This window comes from Puntigrus tetrazona, chromosome 11 (assembly GCF_018831695.1).
Source record: "Puntigrus tetrazona isolate hp1 chromosome 11, ASM1883169v1, whole genome shotgun sequence".
Taxonomy (NCBI): domain Eukaryota; kingdom Metazoa; phylum Chordata; class Actinopteri; order Cypriniformes; family Cyprinidae; genus Puntigrus; species Puntigrus tetrazona.
In genome coordinates, this window is record NC_056709.1 from 17866002 (window position 1) to 17892970 (window position 26969).

At 38.3% G+C, this 26969-nt stretch overlaps 1 protein-coding gene across 3 annotated transcripts in view; it reads left to right on the plus strand.

Moving 5' to 3' along the window:
- Positions 1 to 222: 222 nt before the first annotated feature.
- Positions 223 to 26969, plus strand: part of LOC122353540 (chemokine-like protein TAFA-1) — a 121589-nt gene continuing 94842 nt past the window's right edge. For 2 of the 3 annotated variants that reach the window (XR_006252032.1, XR_006252033.1), the window contains exons 1-2: positions 226 to 822; positions 2654 to 2791. Coding sequence is in view for 1 of the 3 variants with exons in the window: in XM_043251309.1 (XP_043107244.1) it covers positions 2668 to 2791 (124 nt within the window). In the remaining 2 variants the exon portion in view is untranslated. Of the gene's footprint in view, positions 823 to 2653; positions 2792 to 26969 lie in introns of all 3 variants that reach the window. The other variant, XM_043251309.1, reaches the window with a different exon arrangement.

The following is a 26969-nucleotide window of genomic DNA, read 5'->3' on the forward strand; positions in this document are numbered from 1 at the left end:
TCGAAAGAATTGAGGGAGCATATTGTGAAATTAAACCGTCCTGTCTGTCTTGTTTCCAGGCTGCAGCTGCACGCGGAATCCACATGCATGCAAGGTTATACTGTATCAACTGTATAGGTGCCTTTCTGTTCGGCTACAGTGGGCAGTCTTGCTTTAAGACGTCTGATGCGTCTCGCTCTCCCACTCGCGAGGCGCTGTTGTCATACACACTCACACATGCGTGTGCACACCAATCAGTACACTGGGAAGAGGAGAGACTCGTACTGAGTGGCTTCTCAATGGGAGAGAAGAGCTGAGAGGAGAGAGGGACGGCGAGAGCGAGAGCGAGCGCACGCGAAAGAGAGAGAGAGAGAGAGAGAGAGAAGTGCCGTCGCATGTGCAAGACCAAAAAGTGAAGAGGCAAATTAGCTTGTTATCCCCCAAAGAAGCTTCACCTTCAGAGAGAAGCGTGAGGAGGCTGAGAAACAGGACGAAGACGTTGCTTCTCTGGTGATTTAAAGGTGACATGACAAGCCTCTCGTCCCTCAAATCCCAGCTAGTTTCTGACAGCGTTTCACAGCTGTGACGGGAGTTTCTGTTGTCGGGTGCCTGACTGTGTTCCGTGGATTGCAGCCAGGAGGACTTACAACAGAAGAGGGGATCAAGGGAAGGAGCGGGAACAAAAGTCTCCTCATCCCCCCTCTGACCCGCAGATCCGAGCAGGAACTTTTGCTGGGAAGCTCTTTCCCGAGAGCATGGATGGATTTATGACTATGTGCTAAGGATATCGGATGAACAGCTGACGGCACGTTTCTTTAACGTTCTCCTCACGGTATCTCACAGGTAAGATAAAATACATTAGTTCTGTCACGGGAGGATGCAAAAAAGAAAATATCAGTTCGCAAGAACGACTAGAAAGTCAGCAGCTGTGTGAGTTTTTGAAGCGGAAAACTTGACTAGCCACTTTTAAGCACGTATGTCTGTGCGTCTCGTAGTCATTGATAATTTGCCTGCGTGCTAATCAAAGATGCTAAGAGTTGACAGTTTCAATACGGCGCAGATCAGATGAGCTTATAGGATTTTCCTGCCAGCCTTTTCTAAGCTCAGTGCTGCTGCTGTGGCATCAGTGAACATATGATAGCCAATATTTTACATTCAATAACACACGAGCTGTATTCTGTAATTAATAACAGATGCAATACAGCGCAAGAACCAATACAGAATATATCGATTTTTTTTCTCTCAGAATAATGTGTGCGAAACCTCACAGAAATAGCATATTAATAATAATAATTATACTGAAATATAATTATTTTTTCTCAATTTCTACCCTCAAAAATGTATAGGTACCTTCATCTTAAGCAAGTAGAGTACATATTATTTTGCGACGATCGTGTCCAGGTGTTTCCGAGGATGGTGATGAGCATAGAGTAAAACATGTAAAAGCATCCAAACAGATGATTTGTCGGATCAGTGCATTAATTATACAGTAGCTTCGAGCACAGACTCCCCAAGCTGCTCTCGCTAACCTTCCAGACAGCATCTCATACAGAGGAGTGACTTATATTAACTGGAAAATGAAAGATCTGCAACATAACACATTGCGTCGGTGTTGAGGTTCATGTGACCTTCTGAAGTCCAAGGCTGATCATTTTGCTAAAATATATATTATTTTTTTTCTGTTGCATGTCAATAGACTTGATTGCATGTGCAAAATCGCCTTTATAGTGTTGAAGAAGACGGGTGTTTAAGTTTTTAAGGCAGTTTGCCAGCCAAGGAAAGAATAGCTCTCCTCTGGGAACAGTTCACATTTCCACAAAACTGTGGATTAAGGAGGCTTTAGTGGAGCAAAGGGGATTACAATGTGCTGTTAATAATTATATGCTTAATTTTGGGGCTTGATGAATATTCATGGGAAATTTCAATGTCATTTGAGGGTACACTGAGTGATGCTCCTGCCTGTCAGTTTGAAGAGTGCAGGAGAACTCAAATTTGCCATCCATTAATTAAACACTGTTTGCCATTTAAAGTGAGGGAGATTTTGTCATTTTAAGTCAGAAAATGACCCGATGTGTAATTTAAGTGTTAATGGCGAGACAATATGTCCGTCTTTGTCTTACGAATTTAAAGTTGGTGAAAACTTGCGACTCATTTAAACATTCAAAGAATTTGTGTATTGAGTATTTTGGCTCATCACTGTATATCCTGTCATTTACTGTTTATTATTTTGGCTGATATTAGTGGATTTTCACATGTCTTTTTCCCCTGAAAACAGTGTCATTGTATAATTAAGCGGAAATAAATGAACCTGTTTGGTTTGTCTTCCTGTCTCTTAGTGCTGCTCAATCCAAGGTTATGCACTAGTTATGAAAGGACTCACAATAAAGTAATGCAAACAAACACAAGGTTATTCCCTTAAGATTAATTAGTGTGGTTTTAAGAATATCTAATGATCAGTCAATAGTCATATTTTACTATACCTGTTGATTTCAAGCCCCAATGTCATTTTTAAATTATACTGACTTTAAATAAAAGTTACAGTGTGAAATAATGCGTGTTAACGGCTGAATATTCAGTAATGCTGAGGGCTGAAATAGCGCGTGCGTGTAGGTGTGTGTCAGATAGAATAAACACTCTGCTTTTATCTTCTGTCTTTGATGTCTTTTCTCTTCAGCCGGTGCTCCTGCCATGTCCTGGCTCCTGTGTCTGTGGATAAGTGTTAGCTGCTTACTGCTGTGCCACGCCACTTTGTACGAGACCATCCAACAGCATCATGTGACCCGCCCGGGCCGCAACGCCATACAGATACTGGGTCAGTGTCTTGTTTAAACCGTATTTTCTTTGTCACTGAATCGGTGACGCGTTCGCTGGAGTGTTTAACTTGCGAAAGTCCAATCGTTGTAGATTTTCTCTTTGGGGGCGCTCTTGTTTTGAGATCGAGATGAGCACGTATCGACTTTATTGCTATCAGATTTGCATAAAAGTCAGCTTAAATCTATAAAGGTGCTTGTGAAACTTTGTGGTTGGTATGTTATCGTCTTCTCGTGCCCCACCTCCTAAAAGAGATTTAGGTGGAAATCCAAGCTCGAGACGCTTTGTTTTAACTTTCAACGAGTGGCTTGTAAAGGGTTTCGCATCGCGAGTTACCCAGACTGCAATCTTCGGTGTGCGTATGTGTGTGCGAGACGGGCTTGAGGCTAAACTCTCCTATCAGCATGCTGTGAATACGAGCAGCTTTGATCACAGAGGCTCTGGTGGAAATGACAATTTACGTCTATCGCCCGCTCTATGGAAGTATTTGGCAATTAAGTAGTGTTTCGCTACGAGGGCCTGACGGGGAGAGAGACAGCAAGGTGGGTCTCTCTTCAACACTAAGTATGCAAATGGAAGCGATTGTGGCATACTTTCAGCAGCAGAGCAAGGCTACAAAGAACTACAAAGCAATTTAACGCTGCGTGAATGAGATCGCTACGTGCTCATTAAATATTTGCAATGTCTTGTCCTTATAGATTATGTAGTATGTGTTCGTTACTTCATTACTATCGATTTTTAAAAAAGGAGCGCACCAGGAGTCCTAGTATAGCTGATTAGAGCCTGAATTATTGCATAGTTTATTCATTTATTTTTAATGTTCACCATCCTATAAGACACCGTACATATGCGAGTCGAGCTTCAGAAAGCTCTTCAAACTCATTAATCCAATACAAGTAAAGAAAAGCGCGATGAACGTCAGAAAGACCCGGATGAATTTTTAACACCGTGCTTCCAGGTTTTTATCCGGCCCAGCAGAGCACAGTGCCAGAGATGTACAAAGAAGAGCGTGCCCCATAGTAAGTGTTTCCTGAATTATTGAAGGGGTCGGCTGAACAACAAAAAGAAATCATCCCCCACCCTACTCGGCGGTATATGGAAAAGTTAGACAAAAACACGTGTGAGAAATCACATCTCTGGTGTTAGGAAGGTCAAGAAAGGCTTGGTAATGGTGGTTTGTAGCTTTTAAACATGCGCTCGCACTCGTCCATGTAGCAGAGGTTAAAGGTTTTTCGTTGGGTTTTGCTAAGTGCTCATGGTTTGGCACGTATATTTAGGAAAAAACTAAACTGGGGGGAAGGGCTGTTTCATGAAAAAACAAGGTTTTATTTACGTGTTAAGATAACATCGACTGCACGTTGGACCATCATGGCAGAATCAGATGTATGTATTTTTGAGTAAAAAGTTACTCGTGACATTCATTAACTTATTCAGTTATTATGGAGGCCTTGTTTGTGACTGATTCATAATTCGAAGTATGAAATCTTGTCTACAGTTCTAGGTCTGTGGCGAAATAGTTCATCTATTAGATGAACCAGGCTTAATGGAGTCTTTTTATGTAATTCCTTTATAATGGCAAAGACATGGAACGGGGTAATTAGATGTCACTGAGCTCCTCAAAGCCTTCCCACAAAGGCTCTGTTTTGTAGCTAACTGAATCAACAAACATCTAAAGCTGGGTGTATCGGCAGTATTGTTAATGAGCTTTCTTGATGTCAGGTCTGCAGACATCATTGGCTACTCTTCAGTAATACCTGCTGACCGCTTCCATCTCAACTGACTGGATTGAATGTTAGAGAATATGCTCTGCTTGACAAATGTGAAGCACACGCTTTTGGCAAAAAAAAAAAAAAAAAAAAAGTATATTTTTAAAAATGATTTAAGATTGTATATGTATTATTTTGTTTTTATTAGATTTTTTTCTTAGAATTTCAGTTTCTTTGATCTCCACCCACATGGGCAATTCTTCTAAAGTTGGGGGGAAAAAAAGTAATTAGTCTTAAGGATTTGATAATACACCGGCTCCTTGTTGAAATAATCACTTGGACAGCAGCAATTTTCTGGGAATTAAAAATTATGATTAATACCTGAATTACAATTGATTTTGTAAATCTAAAACCATCTCTAGTTTCATTAAGAAGACCTTTTAAATATAAATAGATTTCCATTGCCTGGAGAGAGATCTAACATTTTTAAATGTTTTTTTTTCTTGCCCCTCTTTTTATCCATGGCGCTATTATCCAGCAATCAAAGCCTATTAAAAAAAGTATCCAAGATTAAAAATGAGACTGAGTAAAGGAAAGCAGAGCATGATTCATTTTGAAAAGCTGTCATCATTTATTTAACTGTGAAACACCCCCACTGATGATATTCGAGGACAAACACTTTATATCAATGCCAAAAATGCTTCAAAATCCAGATAGGAGAGAACAGCACCATATTACTCTGTGGGTTAGACAGAAGTGTGTCCGTGAAACCGGGAGCAAATTTATTTCCATAATCAAGGTGGAAGTTTTAAGTGCCTGAGCCAAAAGCTTTTGCAAATGATGAAATGCAGGCTGATATCCTTGATGCTGAAAATATGTTTAAGGCAGATGTTTATCTTTCTACAGTCCCTGTTAATGACCATTTATTATTAATGATGAAATTAAGATCGTAGATGTTAAGCTGAATAATGGACGGGGTCTTCTATTTCAGGAAGGATTGTTTAGTTAATGTCTGGCGAATAACACGTCTTGAACACAGCCTGCCTTTTGCTCTCTCATACAGAAAATGCTTCCAGCTAGACAAAAAAAATTGGTGATAGAAAAACCAGTAACCGACAAATAATTCCATTTGGACGTTAAGCTTGTGGTACTTTCGCAGGTTCGAATCCAGCCTGTAGTCTGTACTGATGCATTTTACTTTTTTTTTTTTTGTTTTTTTTTTTTGCGTGTTTAAAACGAATATGTTCATGAACTTGATACAGAATTGATGCGGTCGGGTAGCTTCAACTGCACAGTTAGCAGAATCATTATTTGTCTGAGGATGATGGATACAGTAGTTGTCAGGTCAGAGGTGTCTCCGTACAAGTGTAATCCTCCATGCAGTTCAGGCATTTCACAATACTGCAGAAATCGGCTTACCTCCTATAACAGGAGCTTGACATGAATACCAAAATGGATTTGGTTGCTTTTGAATTCTCTCTCTGTCCCCCAAAACTCTATTTTTTGAGAACGACCCAAAAAAACCCAGTCACAGCTGAGGCTTATATTGAGTAACGAGTTGAGTCGCTCCGCTGCTCCATCACCTGTTCAGGCACCGGTTCCAAGCCGTCCGCATCCCATGAGTCCGTGCAGGACGGGCCCCTCCCGCGTTCCACTCTCAGCCGAGATTGATGGCGGTCTGATTCCAGGAAGCCAATTCTGGTCTCTCAAGAAATAATCCACTACATTGACAGATGAGCAGAATGTGACATGACACAATCCCAGACTGCAGTGTTTCTCTTCTTCCTCTCTCTTTACCAAATGAAGGCCTGGCCCACTCTGGTTTCGGCCAGATACACTGAACGCTGTTGAATATTTATCCCTATCGGCTGGTGGTGTAGCCCAGCAACAGAGAGAGAAACTAACCTAATCTTTTTTCACATTAATTTGCTTGCCTCCAGAAACTCTCCTGAGAATAAGAATTACCAATATCATAGGTGCATGTTGGGTCATAGTTAACCTGAGTCACAGTTGACTCCTAATAAATGACGACATGGATTATGAATCAGAAATGCTTTCACTGTCCTGAAGTTATGCTAAATAGAGATTCTAAGAATAAATGTAAAGTTCAGCTTGAATAAAAAAATCCCGCTTGCATTTACGTCAGTGGTGGCTGTTTTTTTTTCAAGATCTGGAAAGCACAGATGTTAGGTATGGATATTAAAAAAATATGTATGTGTGTGGACTTAAAACTGCATTTAGCATAAGCATTCATCACCTAATTGTTAAAAATCTATATTCTATAACATGTTAACATGTTAGATGCTTAATATTTTTTGTTGAAACTCTGCTATACATTTCTTATGAATTGTTTCAATGAATAGAAACTTCAGTAACATTATGAATGTATTTACTCTCACTTTTGCTCACTTTGATGCATCCTTGCTGAATATAATAAGTAAAAATCTTAATGACCCCAAACTTTTGGGTTTGGGTTTGATGCTCTTGTGGGCAATCCAGGTTTAAGTCCATGTGTATAGATCTATATTTTTCAAAGAGCAGTTCTGGGGTCACAATAATGACCGAATGAATTCGAAGAATAATAGTTGTTGAAGATGTCTGTGCGGCTGTTTTATTGTAAATTAATCAGATTAATTTCACACCTACTTTTAATTGTGGCAAAGTAATTAGAAGGGGGAACTGATGACATAAAACCAAATTCAATTATATGCAGCTCACTGGAATGGCGTAGTAATCTGATTTCTTAGCAAATTGGATGAAGGAGAGGTTTGATTGGGCTAGCTGGGATAATACACGCTCAAACACTCACCAATGCACCACAACAAACCCAATTTCGCCTTATAAGGATCTTATAAACTTCTCATATCTGAACCTTCTTAGGTTAAACTAAAGCCTCATGTCTAAACCAGATATAATGTGTAAGACTCTTACTAGAACATGTCTAGTAACACATGTCTATAGTATGTTCCTAGAATGACTCAACTAGTTGGAATTTTACTATTTATCTGAGTGAGAATTAAAGGTAATTTCTTTCTTTTTATATATATATATATCTTGTTTTTTTGTCTTTCCCTTTTTCACACCTTCTTGTCTTTTTCTCTCTTTTTCCTTTTCTCTCTCTTTGTCAGATGTCTCTCTCGAGCTCCTCCTGATGCCCTTCCCCCTTCCGTCTTTTTCTCGGCCTCTTTTTTCTCTCAATTTCCCCATCTCTATCTGGCCTTCAGACGATTTGTCATGGATCAGATGAGACAATTTGTCATGGATTAGTGCTCTTAACTGTGTGTGTGATAGTGAAGGCAGTCACTGGAAAAGCCGAAGAATCCTATTACAGTTCTTTTTATGGTACTGTGTATGTATGTGTGTGCGTGCTCATACGTAGAATTCGGATCATGCACGAACCCTCGCAAAGCTATTGCACTCAATACGGAACAGCTGAATCATGCGTAACCATACGTGGTGAGATGCCTTATCTGCATATTGAGCATAAAAGACCATTGTTCTGGTACCTGTTGGTTTGCATACTTTGTCAAGCAAAACAGCCAGATTTCCAAGTAGCTTTATTCATGCAGAACATTACGAAAGTGCATTGAGCGTTTTGCTCAGATATATATTTACTGATATTACAAAGATGGCAGTAGGAGATATTCTTAATCTTTTATTTTTTTTTCCTGGTGAGCACATGCGGCTCAGCAAAAGCGAGATACAGAGATTATTCATATTTACAAAACAAAACTGTCATTCAGAAGACGGAGCACGGCGCATGCATTAAAGGATTTTCTGCACCAAGTGCAATGAGATGGAACAGGATTAGAGACCTGTTTGCTTATCGCAGCCTCGGTCTGAAAATAAGGTGGGCATCGAAGATTGTTCCGTCACTATGGGCTTATTCGCTATGACTGTACACACCTCTCGAGCGTCCATCGCAGAAGAGTTCCGTTTAAGGGATTCTAATTCATGCCAGAGCCTCGATAGCATTTGCATTTCAGAATTTAGGACTAATTACATGTGCTAATTACAGCTGCATCTGACTCACGTCTTTGTTTGTCCCTGCGGTTGAGTTCTTAGAAGCTCTTTCTGTCAGTCAAGTTAGGCAGAGGAGTTTCGAGTGAGAAGCGGAGATGTGGAACCGCAGGCCGGCCCCGACCAGCGGTCAGTGCTTCCGTTAAGTGAAATGATCCCAGACACCGAATTCCCCATCTGGCTGACTGCAATGCAGGCAGAGTACATGAGCCATGTAAAATGAATTCCAGCCCACAAATCATTGCGACTGTTTTGTGCCTCTCATTCAAAGCGCTATGAATTCTTATTCTGCTATTTGAAATCACAAGCAGGATATTAATATAAAGCCACAGCGCTGTTCTTGGCTCTTTTGCTGGATGCTACCGCAGATGGCTTGGACCAGTTTGTACCTTAATATCTAATTTGTTTAGTGACAGTCAGGATTTATAATCCTAAATGTGCCATTTCCTAGACTGTAAACAGTCTGGACTTGTTTGAGTAGCAGGATGACATTTGGGAATCTCTGGCTGCAGTTATATATTTGGAAAAACAAGGGCTAAATTTCCAATATTGATCTCAGTGATTGAGCTTAAGGTTGGAGAGCAATTTTCAATCTTATTCAGCTAGTTGTTCTTTCTTTTTGTTCGTTTGTTTCATTTTTCTTTTTCATGAACTTCACCGTTCAGGGGTGCAAGTTTGACTAGAGATTCAGTTATTGACTGGATCGTTCAAAGTATGATTCAGGTGTAGATCAATCTGCACCATGTTGCCAAGGGTCATGATTTTCCTCTGGAGCTGTTATTTTTCTTCATTTCTACGACTGTTTTCCCTTTCCACAAAAATCACAAGCCTGTCTGAATCACATAATCTGATTATTTTCAGACTTGCCTCTTTATTAACACCTCTTTATTTCTAAAAACAGTTCATAGGAGTTACTTATTTTTTTAGTATATATAAATATATATGTAGGGGTCATCATTTTTAGCAGTCCGTGGCATCAAAAGGTTTCACTATTAACATTTAAAAGGTTAGTTCACCCCAAAATTCTGCCATTTATTACTCACCCTTATATCATTCCCAACCAGTAACACCTTTGTTTATCTTAAGAATGCAAATTAAGATATTTTTGATGAAATCAGACATGTTACTTTTTGTTGTCTTTGCGCAATAAAACGTTCTCCTTGTGTCGCAAAACTAAGGTTGAGCCACTGATGTCGCATAGACTGTTTAACTAAAGTATTTACTACCTGGAGACATTTCAGTTGTATTGCTGTCTATGGAGGTTCAGAAAGCTCACTGATTTCATCAAAAGTATTTTATTTGTGTTCCGTTTTATTTATCTATCTAAATGCGGGTTTGGAACAACATTACTTACATAATTTTCATTTTGGGATGAACCAACACTTTAATGCACATTTCAGCAGCACAAATGTGTTATCAGAATAATTTTAAGATAAACTCCAAAGCAAGGGATCACTAGTTTCAGTTTGATTTAGCTAAGTTCAGGTAGTTGGATGAAGGAGACAAAGGAGACTTGATTAAATGACCTAGTCGACAAACACACCCTTCACCTCAGGCCCCAGTGGTCATTACCTTCCAGAAAGCATTTCCCCAGTCTCTATCCCTATTGTTTTACATCCATGAATTGCATGCATCACTGTCTAGTTTTTTTCTGTTGGATCACAGAAACACAGCTCTGAGATTACTTTGTGCTTTCATGGCCGATTTAGCAAAGCTCACTGCGGGTATTTAGAAGAAGCATTATTTATTAGAGCTCCCTCAGATAGACACTGAGAGGCTTGTGCCACTTCACTTTTCTTTTATCACTTTCAAAAGTGACCTCCTCCAGAAATGTGCGTGACATCCTTCTTTTAATACAGTGTGCAAGAATATACGGTTTTACAATACAACCCTTCTGAAAACAGCCGAAACTAGCTTAAACTGGTTTGCCAGGGTGTATTTGAAAGATTTCAGAACGTTTTGGGTGCAAACAACACATTTTTATGTAGAGGTCAACTGATATATTGGCCAAGGCCGATAGATCAGCCAATATTTTGTGTTTCATAACCATAGTGCAAATTTATGAATTTGCCACCTTTTAAAATATTTATTTCCCATTTATATTTTACATTTTCTCATGACTTGCTCGGTTCAAACCAAGTGTCTGGATATAAATAAAATACATTTTGAGCACAGTAAATGAATGAATTGCTAGAAATGTCTTTTTTCGAAATGAAAAGACTGGCGTTTTTCCTTCCACCTCTTTTTTCCCAGAAGTCTGTGTTTATGGCATTACATTATATCAGAGCAGTGGGCGTCCCAGTGGAAGGGAGTGTATAATATCTTCCCTGTGGATGGAAAGGGCACAGAGAGCATTGATTACCACACAGAAAAAAAAAAAAAAAAAAGGCCCTGAACTCTCATAAGCTGAAAACTCTCAAATGGTATATATCTTCCCTTTCACTGCCTGTCACTTCCGCCGTATTGTTCGTCCATTCCGCCGAAGCGGGGATGAAGCAATTATAGTTTTTTACTCTTCGCTGGAGAGGGCAAAACAGGATGGCAGTTTGCAATCTCCCCAACTTTTTTTTTTTTTTTTTTTTTTTTTTTGGAATACATTTGAATTGTCACGCCGAATTCAAAAGCCACAAAGTCTGGAAAGGGTACCGGGGGCCGGATGTGACAGTCGATTGTGATGTGTTTATGTGTGTGTGGGTTCAGAACGGATAGTTGTGGAGGAGGCAGGGAGGAGTTCTCATTAAGGTGGTGTGTGTTTGTGTTGCGTGACAGGTCCTCGCCTCTGCCTGACACTGTGACACTTTCTGTGACATAGAGGAACAGAGAGGAAGGCAAAGAGAGGGAGGGAAGGAGAGAAAGAGAGAGAAGGAAGCAGCTGCGGATGTTGGTAATATGCCTCGGAGTGGCGTTCTCAGAATTTTTTTGTCACGCACAAAGGTGCCATTTTGACGTCAAGCATCATGCTTGAATAATGGCTCTCTATGGCTCTGCAGCTGTGTCTTAAAGACACCTGCAAGTTTTTGCATTGTATGCCATCACTGTACCCTTTTTTATACGTTCCTTTCATGTTCTTGATGGGTAATGCCTCATATGATATTGTTTGTTCATGTCATGACAGTCCAAAACCGTTTAGTTGCTATATAGTGGGGTCCAAAATTCTAGTAGTGCAACTAGCCCGCCTTTTTAACATTTTTTTTTGACAAGGCAAGGTTAGTTCAGGCAGTATATATGTTGTACATGTTCTTCAAAATTATATTATATTATTAATAATTTATGCTTTTTGGAATTTTTTTTTAGAATTTGTTGCTACTTAAATTTTGATATCAGATTTTCAGAGTATTCTCAGACGTTTAGATCACTATGTATATAACGGCCAAACTTCTCTGTTCCTTACTTATCTCTCTCTGCCTTTTTCCTTTTTTTCTTTTTAAATGTAACCTGTCCAGCACTCTTAACACCTTTGAGATGTTCTCCATTACATTTAGAAAATCTCCCCGTTGTCTCTGTGCATTACTGAGACACGTGAGCTCTGCCAGCTACGGCTCCTTACTCTCGTCCAAGCTGCTGTGAAGAATTACTGTTCCGCTGGAATTAGCCTGAGCACCACTTCAAGTCCAAATCAATGAACGAGATTTAAATTACACTTAACAGATGAAAGCCCCTTCACCTCTGATAGCGTACTCTACCCAACGTCAATGTAATGGGCCAACGCTCTCAGAAGAGGCGTCAAGTAAGAGTCCATTCCCTGGTTACTGATCGCAGTTTTTTTACTTTTGCAGTAAGAATATCTTTGGTTCATCCTACTGTATGTGGTTATGAAAACAGTGACACTGTGTTTATGAAATCATATTAAGACTCTTTTTGTGTGTTATCACACATCTTAGAGCAGCATGGAAAATTGCTGAGATTTGGATCTTTCTTTGATTTCATAGGAGGCTCATTCTATCTTTCATTTATTTATTTGGTTGTTTATTCTGTCGTCTGGTTGATCTATCTATTGTTTGTTAGTTTGTTTGTTCACTTGTTCATTTATTGTCATCGTTGTTTATCTATCTATCTATCTATCTATCTATCTATCTATCTATATGCTTGGTTTCATTTATTTTGAACAGACAGTAGTACAAATAAAAAAAAATACTAAATATTATATTACATTATAATGTTACATATAATCTGCTCTACATATACATACAGAGAATAAATTCTTGAAATGTATTTGATTTAGTTAACATTTGATTTAAAAAAACTGTGATCTATCTATCCATTGTTCATTCTATCATTCTGTGTTTCTGTTGTTCTAGCTATTACTTTTCTATTTTCTTGCATTAAATTTCAAATGACAGCTCTGCAATCTTTCTTCTACACCAATTAAATACAGGAAATTCACTAGAATTTAAAAGAAATTCTCAATTAAGTTCTGAATGGCACACAATCCTGTTTTGGACTTGAGAGATTTTGGTTCTTCAGCCATATGGAAGGAAATCGGGTCATGGTGAGTAAAATGATACCAGAGAAACTGACTCCGATTAATTGGTTTTAAGGCTGCACTGACGCTTACATCGCTTAATCCCAAAATGGCCCCTTATAAAACGATGCCCTCGCCGTTCTAGAATTACATCTTTCGTTCAGTCTAGTTTTAGAGGAAACATAAGCTCAGATGAGTTGCAGTTTCGGCCTGAAATGCTAGCCCATATTTATTATTCAGGATCGAGCGTGATAGCCGCGGGGTCGGAGAAGAGAGTGCTCAGAGGCTGCAGACGGCACAGGCCCAGAGAAGATGCACTGGATCAATCCCTGAAAAATGACCAGCATCTATCATTATTTGCAGATGCGGCTCTTGGGAGACGCAGAGACTCATCATCGAGGGCCGTGCTGTTCGGGCATTTACATCTGTCTGCGTGCCTGTGTGTGTATTTGTGTCGCTATGCAGACAGATGGTCTCCATTTGATCAGGGAGGGGTAGTAATGGCAGAGGAGATGGTCTAAACGAGTACCTGTCACCAGGACTCATGAGTTGGCCATCATCTCAGCTTCCCCCTCCATAAATATGTTAACATTGTTAAATGGGCCACGGTCTGCAGCTGGCCAGCTGAGGATTGCACTGCCAGGCACATCGGGCGCATTGCCATCGGCACATTTTTAGACAGGGCTTGTGTCAAAATGTAACACCTGAGCATCTCTTAAAATAATTTTATATCATTTATTTTGTTCACAAAGACCATTCTGTGAAATATATTTATTTTGTAATTTTTTTATTCACAGATTCACAGACTTTATTCAGTAGAACGGGAGTATGCATCTCTGGCCCTCAAGGTCCACTTTCCTGCAAAGGTTAGCTCAAATCCTAATAAAACACACCTGAACTACCTAGTAAAGGTTTTCAGGATTGCCAGACACTTGAGTTTGATCAAATTTGGAGCTCTACTGGAAAGTGCCAGAGTTGCAGTAGGAGAACCTTCTCGGTTCTCCAAGAAACCTCCTTAAAAGGATATTTTATCAAGCTAAAAAACCTTTTTCACCCCTGCTATAAAGAACCTTTTTTATTTTGTAGAATGGAAAGGTTCTGTGAATGTTAAAGATTTTCCAGTTGCATTGATGGTTTATTTTTAATAAGTCTATGAAGATCCTTCTGTACATTGCAAAAGTTCTATGAATGTTAAAGATTTTTATGGAATCATCAATGCCAGAAAAGAACCTTTGTTTTTAAGTGTGTATAAACAACCTTTTGTGTATTGGAAAGGTTTCATGAATGTTAAAGGTCCTTTATTGAACCATCAATGCCAATAAAGAACCTTTATTTTTAAGAGTGCAGAAGGTGAGGTATTCAGTATAACAGCAGTAAATCCAGCCATTCTTCTGTTCAGCTCATGCATGCAGGAACATTCCAATAGCATGTAAACAAACATTGATGCCACGAATGGCAGTCTTATTAAAACCACTGTTATTGCACATTTAGCCGTTTAGGCGATATGTCAGAGTTTATATTCCCGGCTTATCTTGACACACTTGCAAATCCATTTTTGAAGGTTAGATTTTAAAGGCAAGAAAAATTCCACTCTTATCGTCCCTTTTTCTTGGTCTTATGAGATGTTAGATTACACGTTTTACCCTGAGCGATAGACAGAAACTAATCTGCGCAGCTTGTAAAAAACGCACTCGGGCCATAAAGGCGACAGCTCCGCAGGCCTAAATCATGATATTAGTTCCTTAATGGCCCGATATAAAGCTGTGTATCGGATAGATGCCGCCCGGCCCCGACGAGAACGCTTTGAGATCATTGCGAGAGAGCTCACCCGTGACACATTGAAGGAGACCTGTCAGTTTTGGAATCCTGAACCATTTTTATCTCAGCGGATGAGTCGCGTATTTGCTTCGTAACTGAGACACTTTCTGGTTAACTGGAGGCTTGGTTGCAGACTGCATATTTATCAATATTGTGAAGACAAATAGGTGAGCGGAACTGCTGTCCATGCAGTTATGAAACGCTTCTTCATTAATCTTATGGACTAAGGTTATCTTTTAGCCCAGTGCTTGTGTGATTTCCATCTGTGTGGCTCTGCATGGGCATGTGTGTGTGTGTGTGTGTGTGTGTGTGTGTGTGTGTGTGTGTGTGTGCGTGTGCGTGTGTGTGTTTAAGTGTCACAGGAAGCTTTTGTCTTTCAGCCAGCATGAAGAGGAACATTATTATACTCTATAAATAACTGTGCAATTAGCATTTGAATGGTAAAAGAATTCATTTTCAATGCTTTCAAATCACACGCTGACAAATTAGCAGTCATTATATGTCACTGAATCCTAATTGACTGAATCCATTGATGAAACCGGCATATTGAAAGGGACAGTTCATTCACAGAATATTTGTCACGGTCATTTGATTTAAGACGTAATGTATAGATGGTGTGTATATATATAATTATCATTAGTATAGTTTTATTTATTATTATTACATTATGTATAATGCAGTGTTAAATTATATTATTATATATTACGCTGTAAGTTGGTGGTTGATGATACTGGTGATGATGCTTGTATTTCTTAAACAGGTACCAAATAATTGTATATTAGGTTAGGTTACATTACGTTTTCATTAATATTAATAATAATTATTATTATTACTATGATGTTTATTTTTACATAAAAATAATGAAATTTATTTTTCAATATTTATTACAATTATATAAATATAATTGCCATGTCGAGGTTATCATAACTCTGTTTTGTTGTTATAGATATGATCAAACTCATATTTGTGAAATAATCAATTCATAATTTGAAAATGAAATACATCAGACCCAGTGCAGTCTTTTGAGATGTTAAGACAAGATTTAGCAACAGCATTCAATTAAATCACAATGAAAAGTCTGTTGTCCATTTCACAAAACATTATCGTAAAAAGAAATTGTCTTTTGGGGAAATGGGAACTTGCATTAACTTTTTCTTTCTCTCGTCTGCTCGTAAACTCTTGTGGTTTTATTAAAATTGACAATCACCACCAACTTGTATTGAGTTCTTATCATCCAAACCCTCTTATGATGACAACCGCACATAAACAGATGCATCGTCTACCACATAAAGAAAAAAAGATTCATAAAGAAAAACAATAGCTAATTGAGACTGTGAACCGGACAAAGGTGCTATATGTATATATATATGCCTAAACAAAACCTTCCCAGATCGTTTCAGCTCCTGGCTCAGCTCTGCTAAACAAACTCCAAACACTGTCCAAACCGAGATGAGCAAAAGCACAAAAAAACTGAGAAGAGTGTCCTGCATAAACAGTTTGTTTTTCCAAAAAGCTGAGACCCAAGCCTGTCTGTCTGCTTCTGTTTTTAGGCCTGATGGAGAACTCTGCCGTTCTCCGTATGATAATTGTCTTACTGCTCTAGCCGTCGCAGCCAGCACAAGCATTTCTCAGCCAAGAGAATGTGTCAAGCATTGTATTTAGCCACTCATTCGCACTGCTTCTCTGGTCTAAATCCAATTTATCAGCCGTAATGGACTACAGAAATTGTCTCTTTAAACAGTCGTCTGACAGCCAGCGGGCTAAGGCAGCGTTAGCGGCGAATCATATGGTTCTTATGGAGTAGACGAAAAAAGGGGGAGACAGCGAAGATCAGATTTGGGTTGTTAGAGAAAGCATAAAAACTTTCTGAGCCGGAGAGCAGGTCCAAAAAATGACATTCAGTGTGATTTCGCGAGTAGGGTTCCTGGCTGAGCCGCTTTTGTTGATTCTGGAACAACAGTCTTAACAGCCGTTCAAGCTCTGAGCCTACAGTCGGGTCAGTGTCTTCCAGGCTCTTGCAGAAATATAATCAACAGAAAGGAATCTTGCAAAATGAAAATTAAGAGCTAAATTAGTTTACAGTGACTGACAGTTATCTTTATATGAGGGTGTAGCGTTTTTCTCTAATTTTATTTAACTGGATTAATTTATCGCATAATCGTCTCGCCGCAGAATTATGCTTGCAGTACGTGCTGTTGTTTCACAGCAAAAATTAGATCACTTCCTGAATGGTGATGACATTAAACATCTGCCGTTTGCAAAGGGTTAACGGGATGGAGAATGATTTTGAATCGGTATTCGAAACCGCAGTCAAAACGCATTTTATTTAAAACGTTCTTATTGCGGAAATTGAAAGCGTAAATGTATTTGGTCATTTGTGCTGGTTTCGCTAGCCACTTTGGAAATGATCCGGTGTTGGCATAAATCAGTTCTTTGCCCCCCTATTGGCGGTTTTACAGAATTCAGAATTAATTTGACCTCTTTAGTAAATCTGGCCCTATGTCTCTTGTATTTTTTGCATATTTTCACAAGAACGTCATACACTTAGCAATAGTGTTTCGAAATAGCGCAATATTTTGATGCAGGAACTCCTATTATACAAATCACGTCAGGCAAAGAGGCATAGAGAGAGGGAAAGGAAGGTGACAGGTTTGAGTGATTTATTATTTTTTTTTTTTTTTTTTTTATTCTGGATAGGTGAGGGAGGTTGAGATACCAAAGACAGCTTGTACCTGCACAGACAGACAGAGATATATAGAGATGTTGTAAAATGCAGGCATGGTCCACTTTTCAGCTTACTCTGGCCAAGAACCACCCACTTAAAGAAGAGCGAGCAAGGAAGGAAGACTCTCAGGCCATCACGTAGTTTGCCAAATCGAGCGTCTCGTTCTGGAAGTGCTTGTTGTAGCAGCCTGGTGTCTTGTAAACATGACTTTATGACTTTTAATTATGGCGCATCTCTCATTGGGCCAATAACATAACCCCGACTTGCCAGCCGCTCGGATTTAGATGTATGATTTTGAGCGCGATATATACGTTCACAGACGTCACGTCACAAAGTGGCCGAGAGGAACTGGCTAAGCAGCGGGTAGAGAAACAAGTAGATATTATTACTCATTCTACAAGATTTCCCTTCTCCTCTGCCAACTCTGCCAGAGCTGCTCAAGAGTATATGTGTGTGTGTTTGTTTGCAGATCTGCATAACAGAGCTGGTTATTGTCACATACTGTGGATACCTGCAGTCTCTGAGGGCAATGCTGTGCCCGTGATGACAGTGTGTGTGTGTGTGTGTGTGTGTGTGTGTGTGTGTGTGTTTGTCAGATGGAGGGCTGCAGCTGTCAGTTGTCAGCTTCTGTTGTGATGAAAAGGGATTGAAAGAGCAGCAGTCTCTCTCTCCTCTCTCTATCTCCTCACTATGTGCAGCTCCAAATGACTTTTTAAGGTTGACTTGCTGGCTCAGAAGACTTTTAATCTTTTCATTGTTGTTGAAAACCTTGAATGAAAAAGAGGCAAGACTTTAAAGCTCACAACGCTCTGATTACGGGCTGACGTCACTCACCTGATTATGAAAGCGTGTTACGTACGGTGCATGCAGCAGTTAGGCTCAGGATGCCCTCTGAGTGTCCTTAAGGTGGTAGTGTGTGTCGAGTATCCGTTGAAAGAAATCTATGGTTCTTCTCTGGAATACAGATGGAAGGATGATCTCTGTGAAGTCAATAGAAAGATCTGAACGAGAGAGAGGAGGCTACGTGTGACGATGCTGGAGCAGTATAATACCTTCGAACACTCGAGTTCAATATTGCTATTTAATTGGTATTTATTTATAAACAGTACACCTCCTTTTAATTATTTTTTACAAATTATTTGACAATGAATGGATATTTTCCACAGTTTCTCAGTGCATGACCACAAGAAAAAACCTTATATTCACCACTATTACAATATATACTAATCAACAATCATATTTACCTACATATATAATTTTATAATGGTTGCACAGGTATTTCTGTGATTGAGTTTGACTTTAAATATATTTGATGAAATGATTCACAGTAATGATTCAACGCTACCCTAATCTAACAGCACAAATTAATCAAATTATTCAAATTATTAGACTTATTTTTTCCAAGTTAGTATTTATTCTTTTATGATGGTGTTCAGATGTTTTAATGACCTCTCAAATTTTTACCAATGTTGTTAAATTCAATTCAGTCAAACGTGTAATATGACTTATTCATTTCAAATTTTCATATATTAAATGTAATATCAAATCAAGGTAAACATTGCTGTTTAGTACGACTACCGTTTGATGAATAAAATGATTAAATACATATTTTCACTGTCGAAAACAGTCCAACCATGGATAATTTACTTAATTGTTTTCCTACATTTTACTACTTGGGTTAAACATTCTGAATATAATTGACCTCGGTGGCTGTTTGCATGATATTTCCACGCTTCCTCTAATTTATAAAAAGGTTTCAGTGAAAATACATCAAGCGTATATGGAATGTCATCAGAAGGCTGAGAAGGAGCAGTCATGGTTTTCAGAGCCGATGAACGCCGTGTCCTCTCTTGCTTTACGTGCCGAGGCTCTTTCTGTCACCTAGAAGACTCTCATTCTCTCTCTCACTCTCTTTCTCTCTCGCTGCGTTTTGCTCCAGGGAGTAATGTGCCATTATCTTTTAATCAGGTCCCGTGTCTCAGGACTCGGGCTGATATGAAATGCATTTGGTGGATCAATGTTTTCAGACCTCACATCTTGTTTTAATCAGGCTATCATCTCTTCTCACCCTCTCCAGCAGACAGAGCATCTGAGCGTGAGTGCTTTTTTTCTCAGGGTTACACACACGCGCGCGCACACACAGCAAAACCTGAAGATTGATCCTATTCTCGTCTCGTGACTTGCTCTTTGAGTGGTTCAGGCAATAGAATAGCATTTTAAAGTGACACTTGTGCCGTTAAATCAGCTGAGGCTAAAATACTTATAAGCAATATGGGGAACTTTACATTTAAAAGTGACGTTACTTATGAGTAACGACGTTACGTATTTTTATTACGTCACTTGTACTCAAGGCATCACTAATTTCCAGAATTATAGTGTAATGCTTGTTGTCCTTTTTAAGTCAGTTACTGGAATATTTTTGTAGTCCTTGACATACTTTCCATGCTACAATTATACCTCTATATAGATGTTTTGCAGCTTGGCAGTCTAGACGGTTTTATTGACTGACTTATAATAGGAGTTTTGTTATGTCACGTTGCACTGCTTGCTTGTACAGTATATGCGGTATCATTCACATTGCATATGAAGATAATATGAATAAATAAAATATATTATAAATCTGATTACATAATGGGTCACTTGTATAGCATTAACCATCAACAAAGCACAAAGTTTAAGGCTGTACATTTTTGCATTTGTAAAAATATGTAGAATTAAAAATGGAATTTTAAAGTAAGGTAGCATTGCTAATTATATTTGCCGTTTTGATGTGGTATTCTTATTTTTATTTATTTATTATTTTTTTAATATTTTATTTAGCAAGGATGCATTCAATTATTTAAAAGTGACAGTACAGACATATATAATATTACAAACCATTTTGAATTCTATTCATTGAAGAATCCTGTATAAAAATATTTGTCACGAAAACAGAACAGGAATAAGTTACATTTTGAAATGTATTGAAATGGAACACTTTCACAGTATTACTGTTTTACTGACCTTTTTCGTAAGGCATTTCTTAAATTTTTTTAAAATATATAAGTTTTAATTACATTAAATGACTTTTGATAAATTAGATTTAAGCCATAAGTAAAAGTACAGAGTGCACCTTTAAGTATTTGAAACTTGAAATAATTGCAGCTTGTCTACGAGTAGCATTGCTAATTGAGAAGTAGATGCACACATTTGTACACATCTAACGTGTCATCTTAAATGAAAGGAAATACAGCGATCCAGAAATAATGGAAGTGCATATGCTGCAACAAACTGACTTAAACTGGAGTAAAAGGAAGAATGTACCTGGCATTTTGCCATCCTGATAAATAAACAACTTCTCTAACCGCATCTTCCCTTCACTTAGTCAAGAAATGTTTCCTAAACTGCAGCCCGCAGCAATAACAACTCAAACATTATATATACAGCATACACGCTATTTGTCATGTCTTGACAAACATTTGTAAAATCTCAGGCATGTCAGTGTAAAAATAACGCGGGGTGACAGAAATACACTGAGCGTAGTATTGCAAAGCCACGAGATCCTGGGACAAATCTTCCGTTTGCATTGATCAAACAAGTTGAACTGAGCGTGCTCTGAGTCCGGTGTGTGAGTGAACCCTGCATAGAAAGGTCAGCGTGGCTCTGTGCATTATTCATGATGAAAAGAGAGCGAGAACATCGAGCAAAGTCTCGAGGGGCCTCACCTCTGTTGCACTTTTGGCCCCCCAGCACCCCGCAGTATGTCTTTCTCCATAAGCCAACCGGATCCAACCAGCCTTTTAATAGCAGCAAAATCACTGTGGCTTGCGGGAATGCTGGCAGAAGCCTGGCAGACCCCACTTTACCTCCTTCGGGGCTTTAACATAACTTTGATCTTCAGTACAATGCCCATGTGAGATTCCCCTCCCTCTTCATGCCTTTGATTTGGTTCCAGGCTTTTAGCAGATGATTAGGAGACAGAAGCCGCGGAGGGTTAAAGTAATAGCACAGCTGAAAACGTAGTATTTATTTCTTTTACAGCAATAATCAAATGAATTAACTATTTTTTAGTTTTATAGAATTAGTTTGTAATGAAATGGCATAAAATGTGTGTGCGTGTGCCTAGTCAACAGTATGTATGGTGAATTAATATATATTCACAGTACATTACATAATACAGTTAATACAGTAAATAAATATACTGCTATTTAAACGCACTCTTTATTTAAAAAACTAATTGTGTATAAATAATGCAAATGCATTACGTTTATAAATATAATGCAAATGCCTCAAAATGTGGTTTATGTTATAATATATGCAAAGATAAAATAAAATGTAATTATTATTATTTCTTAATAATAAGGTGCATAACAGTTGAATTGGTGTTTATATATTTTTATGGTGTTTATATATACTATATATATATTACATATTGTTATTTCTAACACTTGCACTTGCAAACTGTTTTAATTATAGAATATTTAATTGAATTATAATGATTAAATTGTAATATAAACTCTTAACGTAAACATAACATTCCACTTAAAAATCAGAGTTTAAATATGGCATGATGCTTTTGTGTGTATAAGTGTATATGTATAAGAGTAGGTTTTTTTCCTGGGATTTATTCAGTGGGGATTGGCAAGCACACAGACATTTAAAAAGCTTCCAGAAGGAATATGCATATGTATGTGTGCATGGTCACATATGCTGCTGTAGCCGTGTCTGTGTGTTTATAGAATTCTCCCCTGCAATTGTTGCTGTAATAAGACTGATGAAATATTAATGTGGTCCTCTAGTTTAATGACTCAATTGAATTTGGATATTCAGCAGTCTTGCCTTCTCATAACTGGCTCGTGGACTTGTTAAAGGAGAAGAGAGAGAGAGAGAGAGAGAGAGAGACAGACAACAAGATAAAACAATATTGCCTAATTTAAAGCTCATAGGCAGTGGGAGATTTTGATTCAGTATATAATATATTTTAGTGCAAAAAAATAGCTTTGATTTAATTCAAAAATATTAAGGTACAGTTTTAGAGAAAGTGTACTTCTACAGCACAAAAAAATTTTTTGAAGCTGCAAATAAAATTATTGGAGTGCATAAATAATATTTCAGTCTTTTAAAAAATCAATTCATCGTGTTACTTGCCATGTCTCTGTAAATAATTGTGAAATTCACAAGCAATTTCTGAACAAAAATGGCTTCTGTGTATAAATAAACAACATAAAATGTAAACATAAATAACTAATCAGTGAATCAGCGAGTCATATATTTATTTCTATATGACAGCAAATTAACTGATCATCAAATTAAACTTATTTTCACAAGGATTCTTTTTTTTTACTATACTATCTTCATTTGTGCTCTCTTAAAAACTAAATCATTATCCATTCATGTATATAATAAAAATGCAATTTAGGGGTCCATGTTAGCATATTTAATACATCTGCAGTGTAGTATAATGCGTTTAATTAGCTGCTAATGTTTGCTCTGTGTGTGTGTGTTTACAGAGACCATTGTTTTGTGAGTGATTTGGTTAAGCCAGTGTAATCTCTCATTAGCACTGGTGTGTTTGAGCTGTGTGCTGCCGTCTCTGTGAGAGGGATTGAACTGTTGTCGCTCTGAGATGCTATTTTAAACGTGGAGGGTAGGGTTAGGCGCTAACGTGTAGATGAACACATACACAGGACAAAGACACACTTAAATGTGCACTTACAGGAGAGAAGCGGTGATTTGAACCTCAAAATAGGTGTTAGAGTATATAGTTGATGTCACTTATGTCCCGCTGCGTTGACAGACCCCTTTTTAACTCGCAATCCTAAGGTTGAATCTAAAACACTCACATCCAACCTGCACATTTCCTCTTCCTCTCTTGCATTGGAGAAGAATGTTTTCTGCTGTACTTCTGTGAAGGGTTCAGTATCGGGTTGGGTGTGTTTTAGAAAACGCATGCAGGAGAAATATCAGTTTCGTTAGTAGCAATTGCTCACTCTCAGAGCTGCTTATTCTCGCTGAAATATAATACACCCACTCACACATTAACACACACATACACTCTGATACGGACACACGGGGAGTTGTCTGAGGTTTGGTCAATGGGGCAAATTATATTCGCCAAACCTCAAAATTAGCTGCTAGTGCTAATGGAGGTATTTTGTTATGAGAATTTCATCTGAACATCATCCTTGGTGGAAAAAAAAAAAGCTTAATGCAAGACATTCAAACGATCAGGCTGAGTCGTATTAGGAAATTCAATTGAAATTGACAACGCTTTATGTCAGAATTTTGGCCAGTGAATATAATGTCTCGTTTGATTTGCCATCCAGCCTGCTCTGTATTAAAATGTATTACAATGAATTATAGATAGATAGATAGATTTTTTATATATATATATATATATATATATATATATATATATATATATATATATATATATATTATATATTTTAACACTATAAATTGAATCTATAATATAATATATAGAATCTATAATATGAAAAAAATTGTTGGAAACTGTAAATAAAATCTTTATAGCGTATAAAAGCAAGCATCCTTATATTAATTCTTTAAAAGGAACTTGTGAAACAAATAGATGCCTTATTGCCTGATGAAGAACGTCACCATCATCTTCAGTCACATATACAACCTTTAGAGATTATTTGCCTGCACACAGTCCCTGGCACTTTAATAGACTTATATAAACTTGTTTGCCTCTGGCAGCTTTTTATTTATTTATTAATTAAGTTATTATTATTTAGGTAGTCTCGCATCCTTTCACTAATGCCACCTCTGTACACTTATAATCATCCTGCCCACCTCCTGTCCCATTCCCTCTCTGTTTCTCTGGGAATGCCGGTTCATGGGGAGCGACACGTCGCTGGGCCCCTGGGCTCCTGCACATCTGGAGCCTGCCAGAAACACTCAACAGCACTGCTCCAGCAAACCCACACATCAACCACCCAGGGCCTTGCTCTCGCTGTTGCTATCTCTCTCTCTCTCTCTCTCTCTTCCCTGTGGAGTTTTTCTCTGCCTGTTGCTGGCCTTTCAGTGTATTATCATGGTCACTGAGTTTGAGTATGTCTTCCTAAACATACTCTTTAGAGGTAAAAGGGTTATAGGGGTTGGGTGTTCTAGAATCGGATTCAGATTTCCAAAAAAACCGGGGGGTGAATTTGTATTAGTCTAGTGGCTTTTAATAAATATGTTTGACATGTAAATGTTTGACTTTTATTTATCTGTACCTTCTTTTAGAATCAGAATGGAAAGCATGATCTGAATTGATAGATCGGAATCGATAAAATTCAAACAATGTCCAACCTTAATGTAGAGATCACGCCTGAAAAAAACCCCACTTTCGATTTAGAAAGAGCAAAAACAAGAGCAACTTGAGATAAGAGAGACAACATGTTGAGTTCTGGGTGCTGCGGCTGATGATCGTTTCAGGTTGTGAAGGGAGGCTGAGAGTGCTAATGGGGCAGAGTGGCCAGTTTGATTGGCGACTCTGAGACACAGTGCTCCATCTCACTTATCCTCCGTTTGCTCAATTTCCTCTGTGTAAGATGGCACACCTGGGGTCCCACTCCATCTCAAACTCAAACCAATTGCTCTATCACACTATCAGTCTCCATCTATCTATCTATCTATCTGTCGGTCTGTCTGTCTGTCTGTCTATCTATTGTTCCTTCACCCCGTTCCTTTGTCTGTCTGTCTTTCAGTACCACTCTCAGAATAGCGTACTGTATGTATGATAATGTATTTGGTCGTGGTGGGCTAGAGCTGCCGCTGCTGTGTAAATATGGACTCGCTACAATACGTACACAGACACACTGCTGTGAGCATGTAAGAAATGCATGCATCTCATAGCAAATCTAGACAGGTGGAGCTGGGGGGGTGGAGGTTTTTAGAGAAACAAGCTACACTGCGGGAAAAACCCTGTAAGTAAATAAACTATATGAAATAAAATATATGAAGTAAGCTCATGGGCAGAAGAATCAGCCAATGGAGCCAATCATGTTGAAAACTTTCAATCATTCTATCTAATGTTCTATTTTTCATTCAGTTCAGTCTTTTGTTACATATTTCTGTTCAGTAATAGTCAACACAGGCATTTTTTAAAAAATTTTAATGACCAGTTTTACAGTACGGATACATTTTCATTCTGATACTAATAATAGAAAGGCAAAAGCTGTAATCGTTTTTTCATATACTGCCAGCATTCAGCAAATATTAACATTTGAATGTTAAATGTTTGCATTCATAACCAGCATTAAAAATGTTTTAATCTCCGTGAGGGTCTATTTACGTTAATTAGAAATGGACAGGGCAATTCTGCACTGGGGATGAACTTTAAATCCTTGATTTAAAATATATATTTATATATTCTGCTCGTCACTGCAGTATACATATCATATTCACCATGTAAAAGTAATGTTACTTGGTATTCATTTAAGAATATTTATTCCCAGTTTAAAGAAATTCACAAGGCTTCTGAGTGTGCTGCTGATTGCAGTTTATTTGCACTTTTAACAGTTTTGTAAAAAATACTAGAATTTCTCTGTAGAGTTTACTTTATTTCCATGCTTTCTTTTACCACTTCCATTCAGTCCTTGTATACGGGTGATATTTACATCTGATCACGAGTCATCAGAGAAGACAGATCAGTGTCACTTCATACAAGGAAACATAAAATATCTGATCCAATCGGTCCGCAATAGAATCATGTTATATATCTAATGCTTAAGTGCTAATTTTCTGTTTTGATTGCTGCTTGCTTGTGTTTTTGTGTACATGCCCTGCAAACACTAAAAGCTGTTCAGGATGCAGACAGATTATAAATTCAACTCAATTCAGTTAAGTGGAAGCTTTTTGCTCAGGCTATACTAAAGTCTGCAGTGGTAAAGAATAAATTCTCTGGCCTTTGTTCTCCAATAGAAATGAGTAGTGTGTACCGGTTCTGTAAGTACTAACAGTTCTTTCGGTGATCACTGCGTTGCTTTTCTTTTAGCTTAGCTATTAATACTGACTATATCGGTAACACAGAATATACGGTATGCATGCGGGTTAGACACTACCGCTGAGGACATGAAAAGGATACGTTTTCATCCATCAGCAATTGCAGTGTTTCGACAACAGAGAGTATCAGTTTAAACGTTTGTGTCGGCTTATGCACAGTCATCTTTGGCTCGTGGCGGTGAGCTGTTTCAGTGTCACTAGCGTGCCGTTGTTTTCACGCTCTCAGCTTAAACTGTGTATGTAAGCGTCCACTCTTGAGCAGCGCTAGACTGTGCATGTCTCAAGGGCTTTTGACTTTCTGGTCATGCAGGAAAGGAACCAGGGGAATCATTAGGTAAACCGAACCCTTAAACTCGAGCTTAAATCAATGAACAATGCTGCCTGAGAGGAACAAGATGCAAAGACAGCCCTGGGCCAACACGAGACTTCATGACCGCGCCGCTACTGACACAAAAGC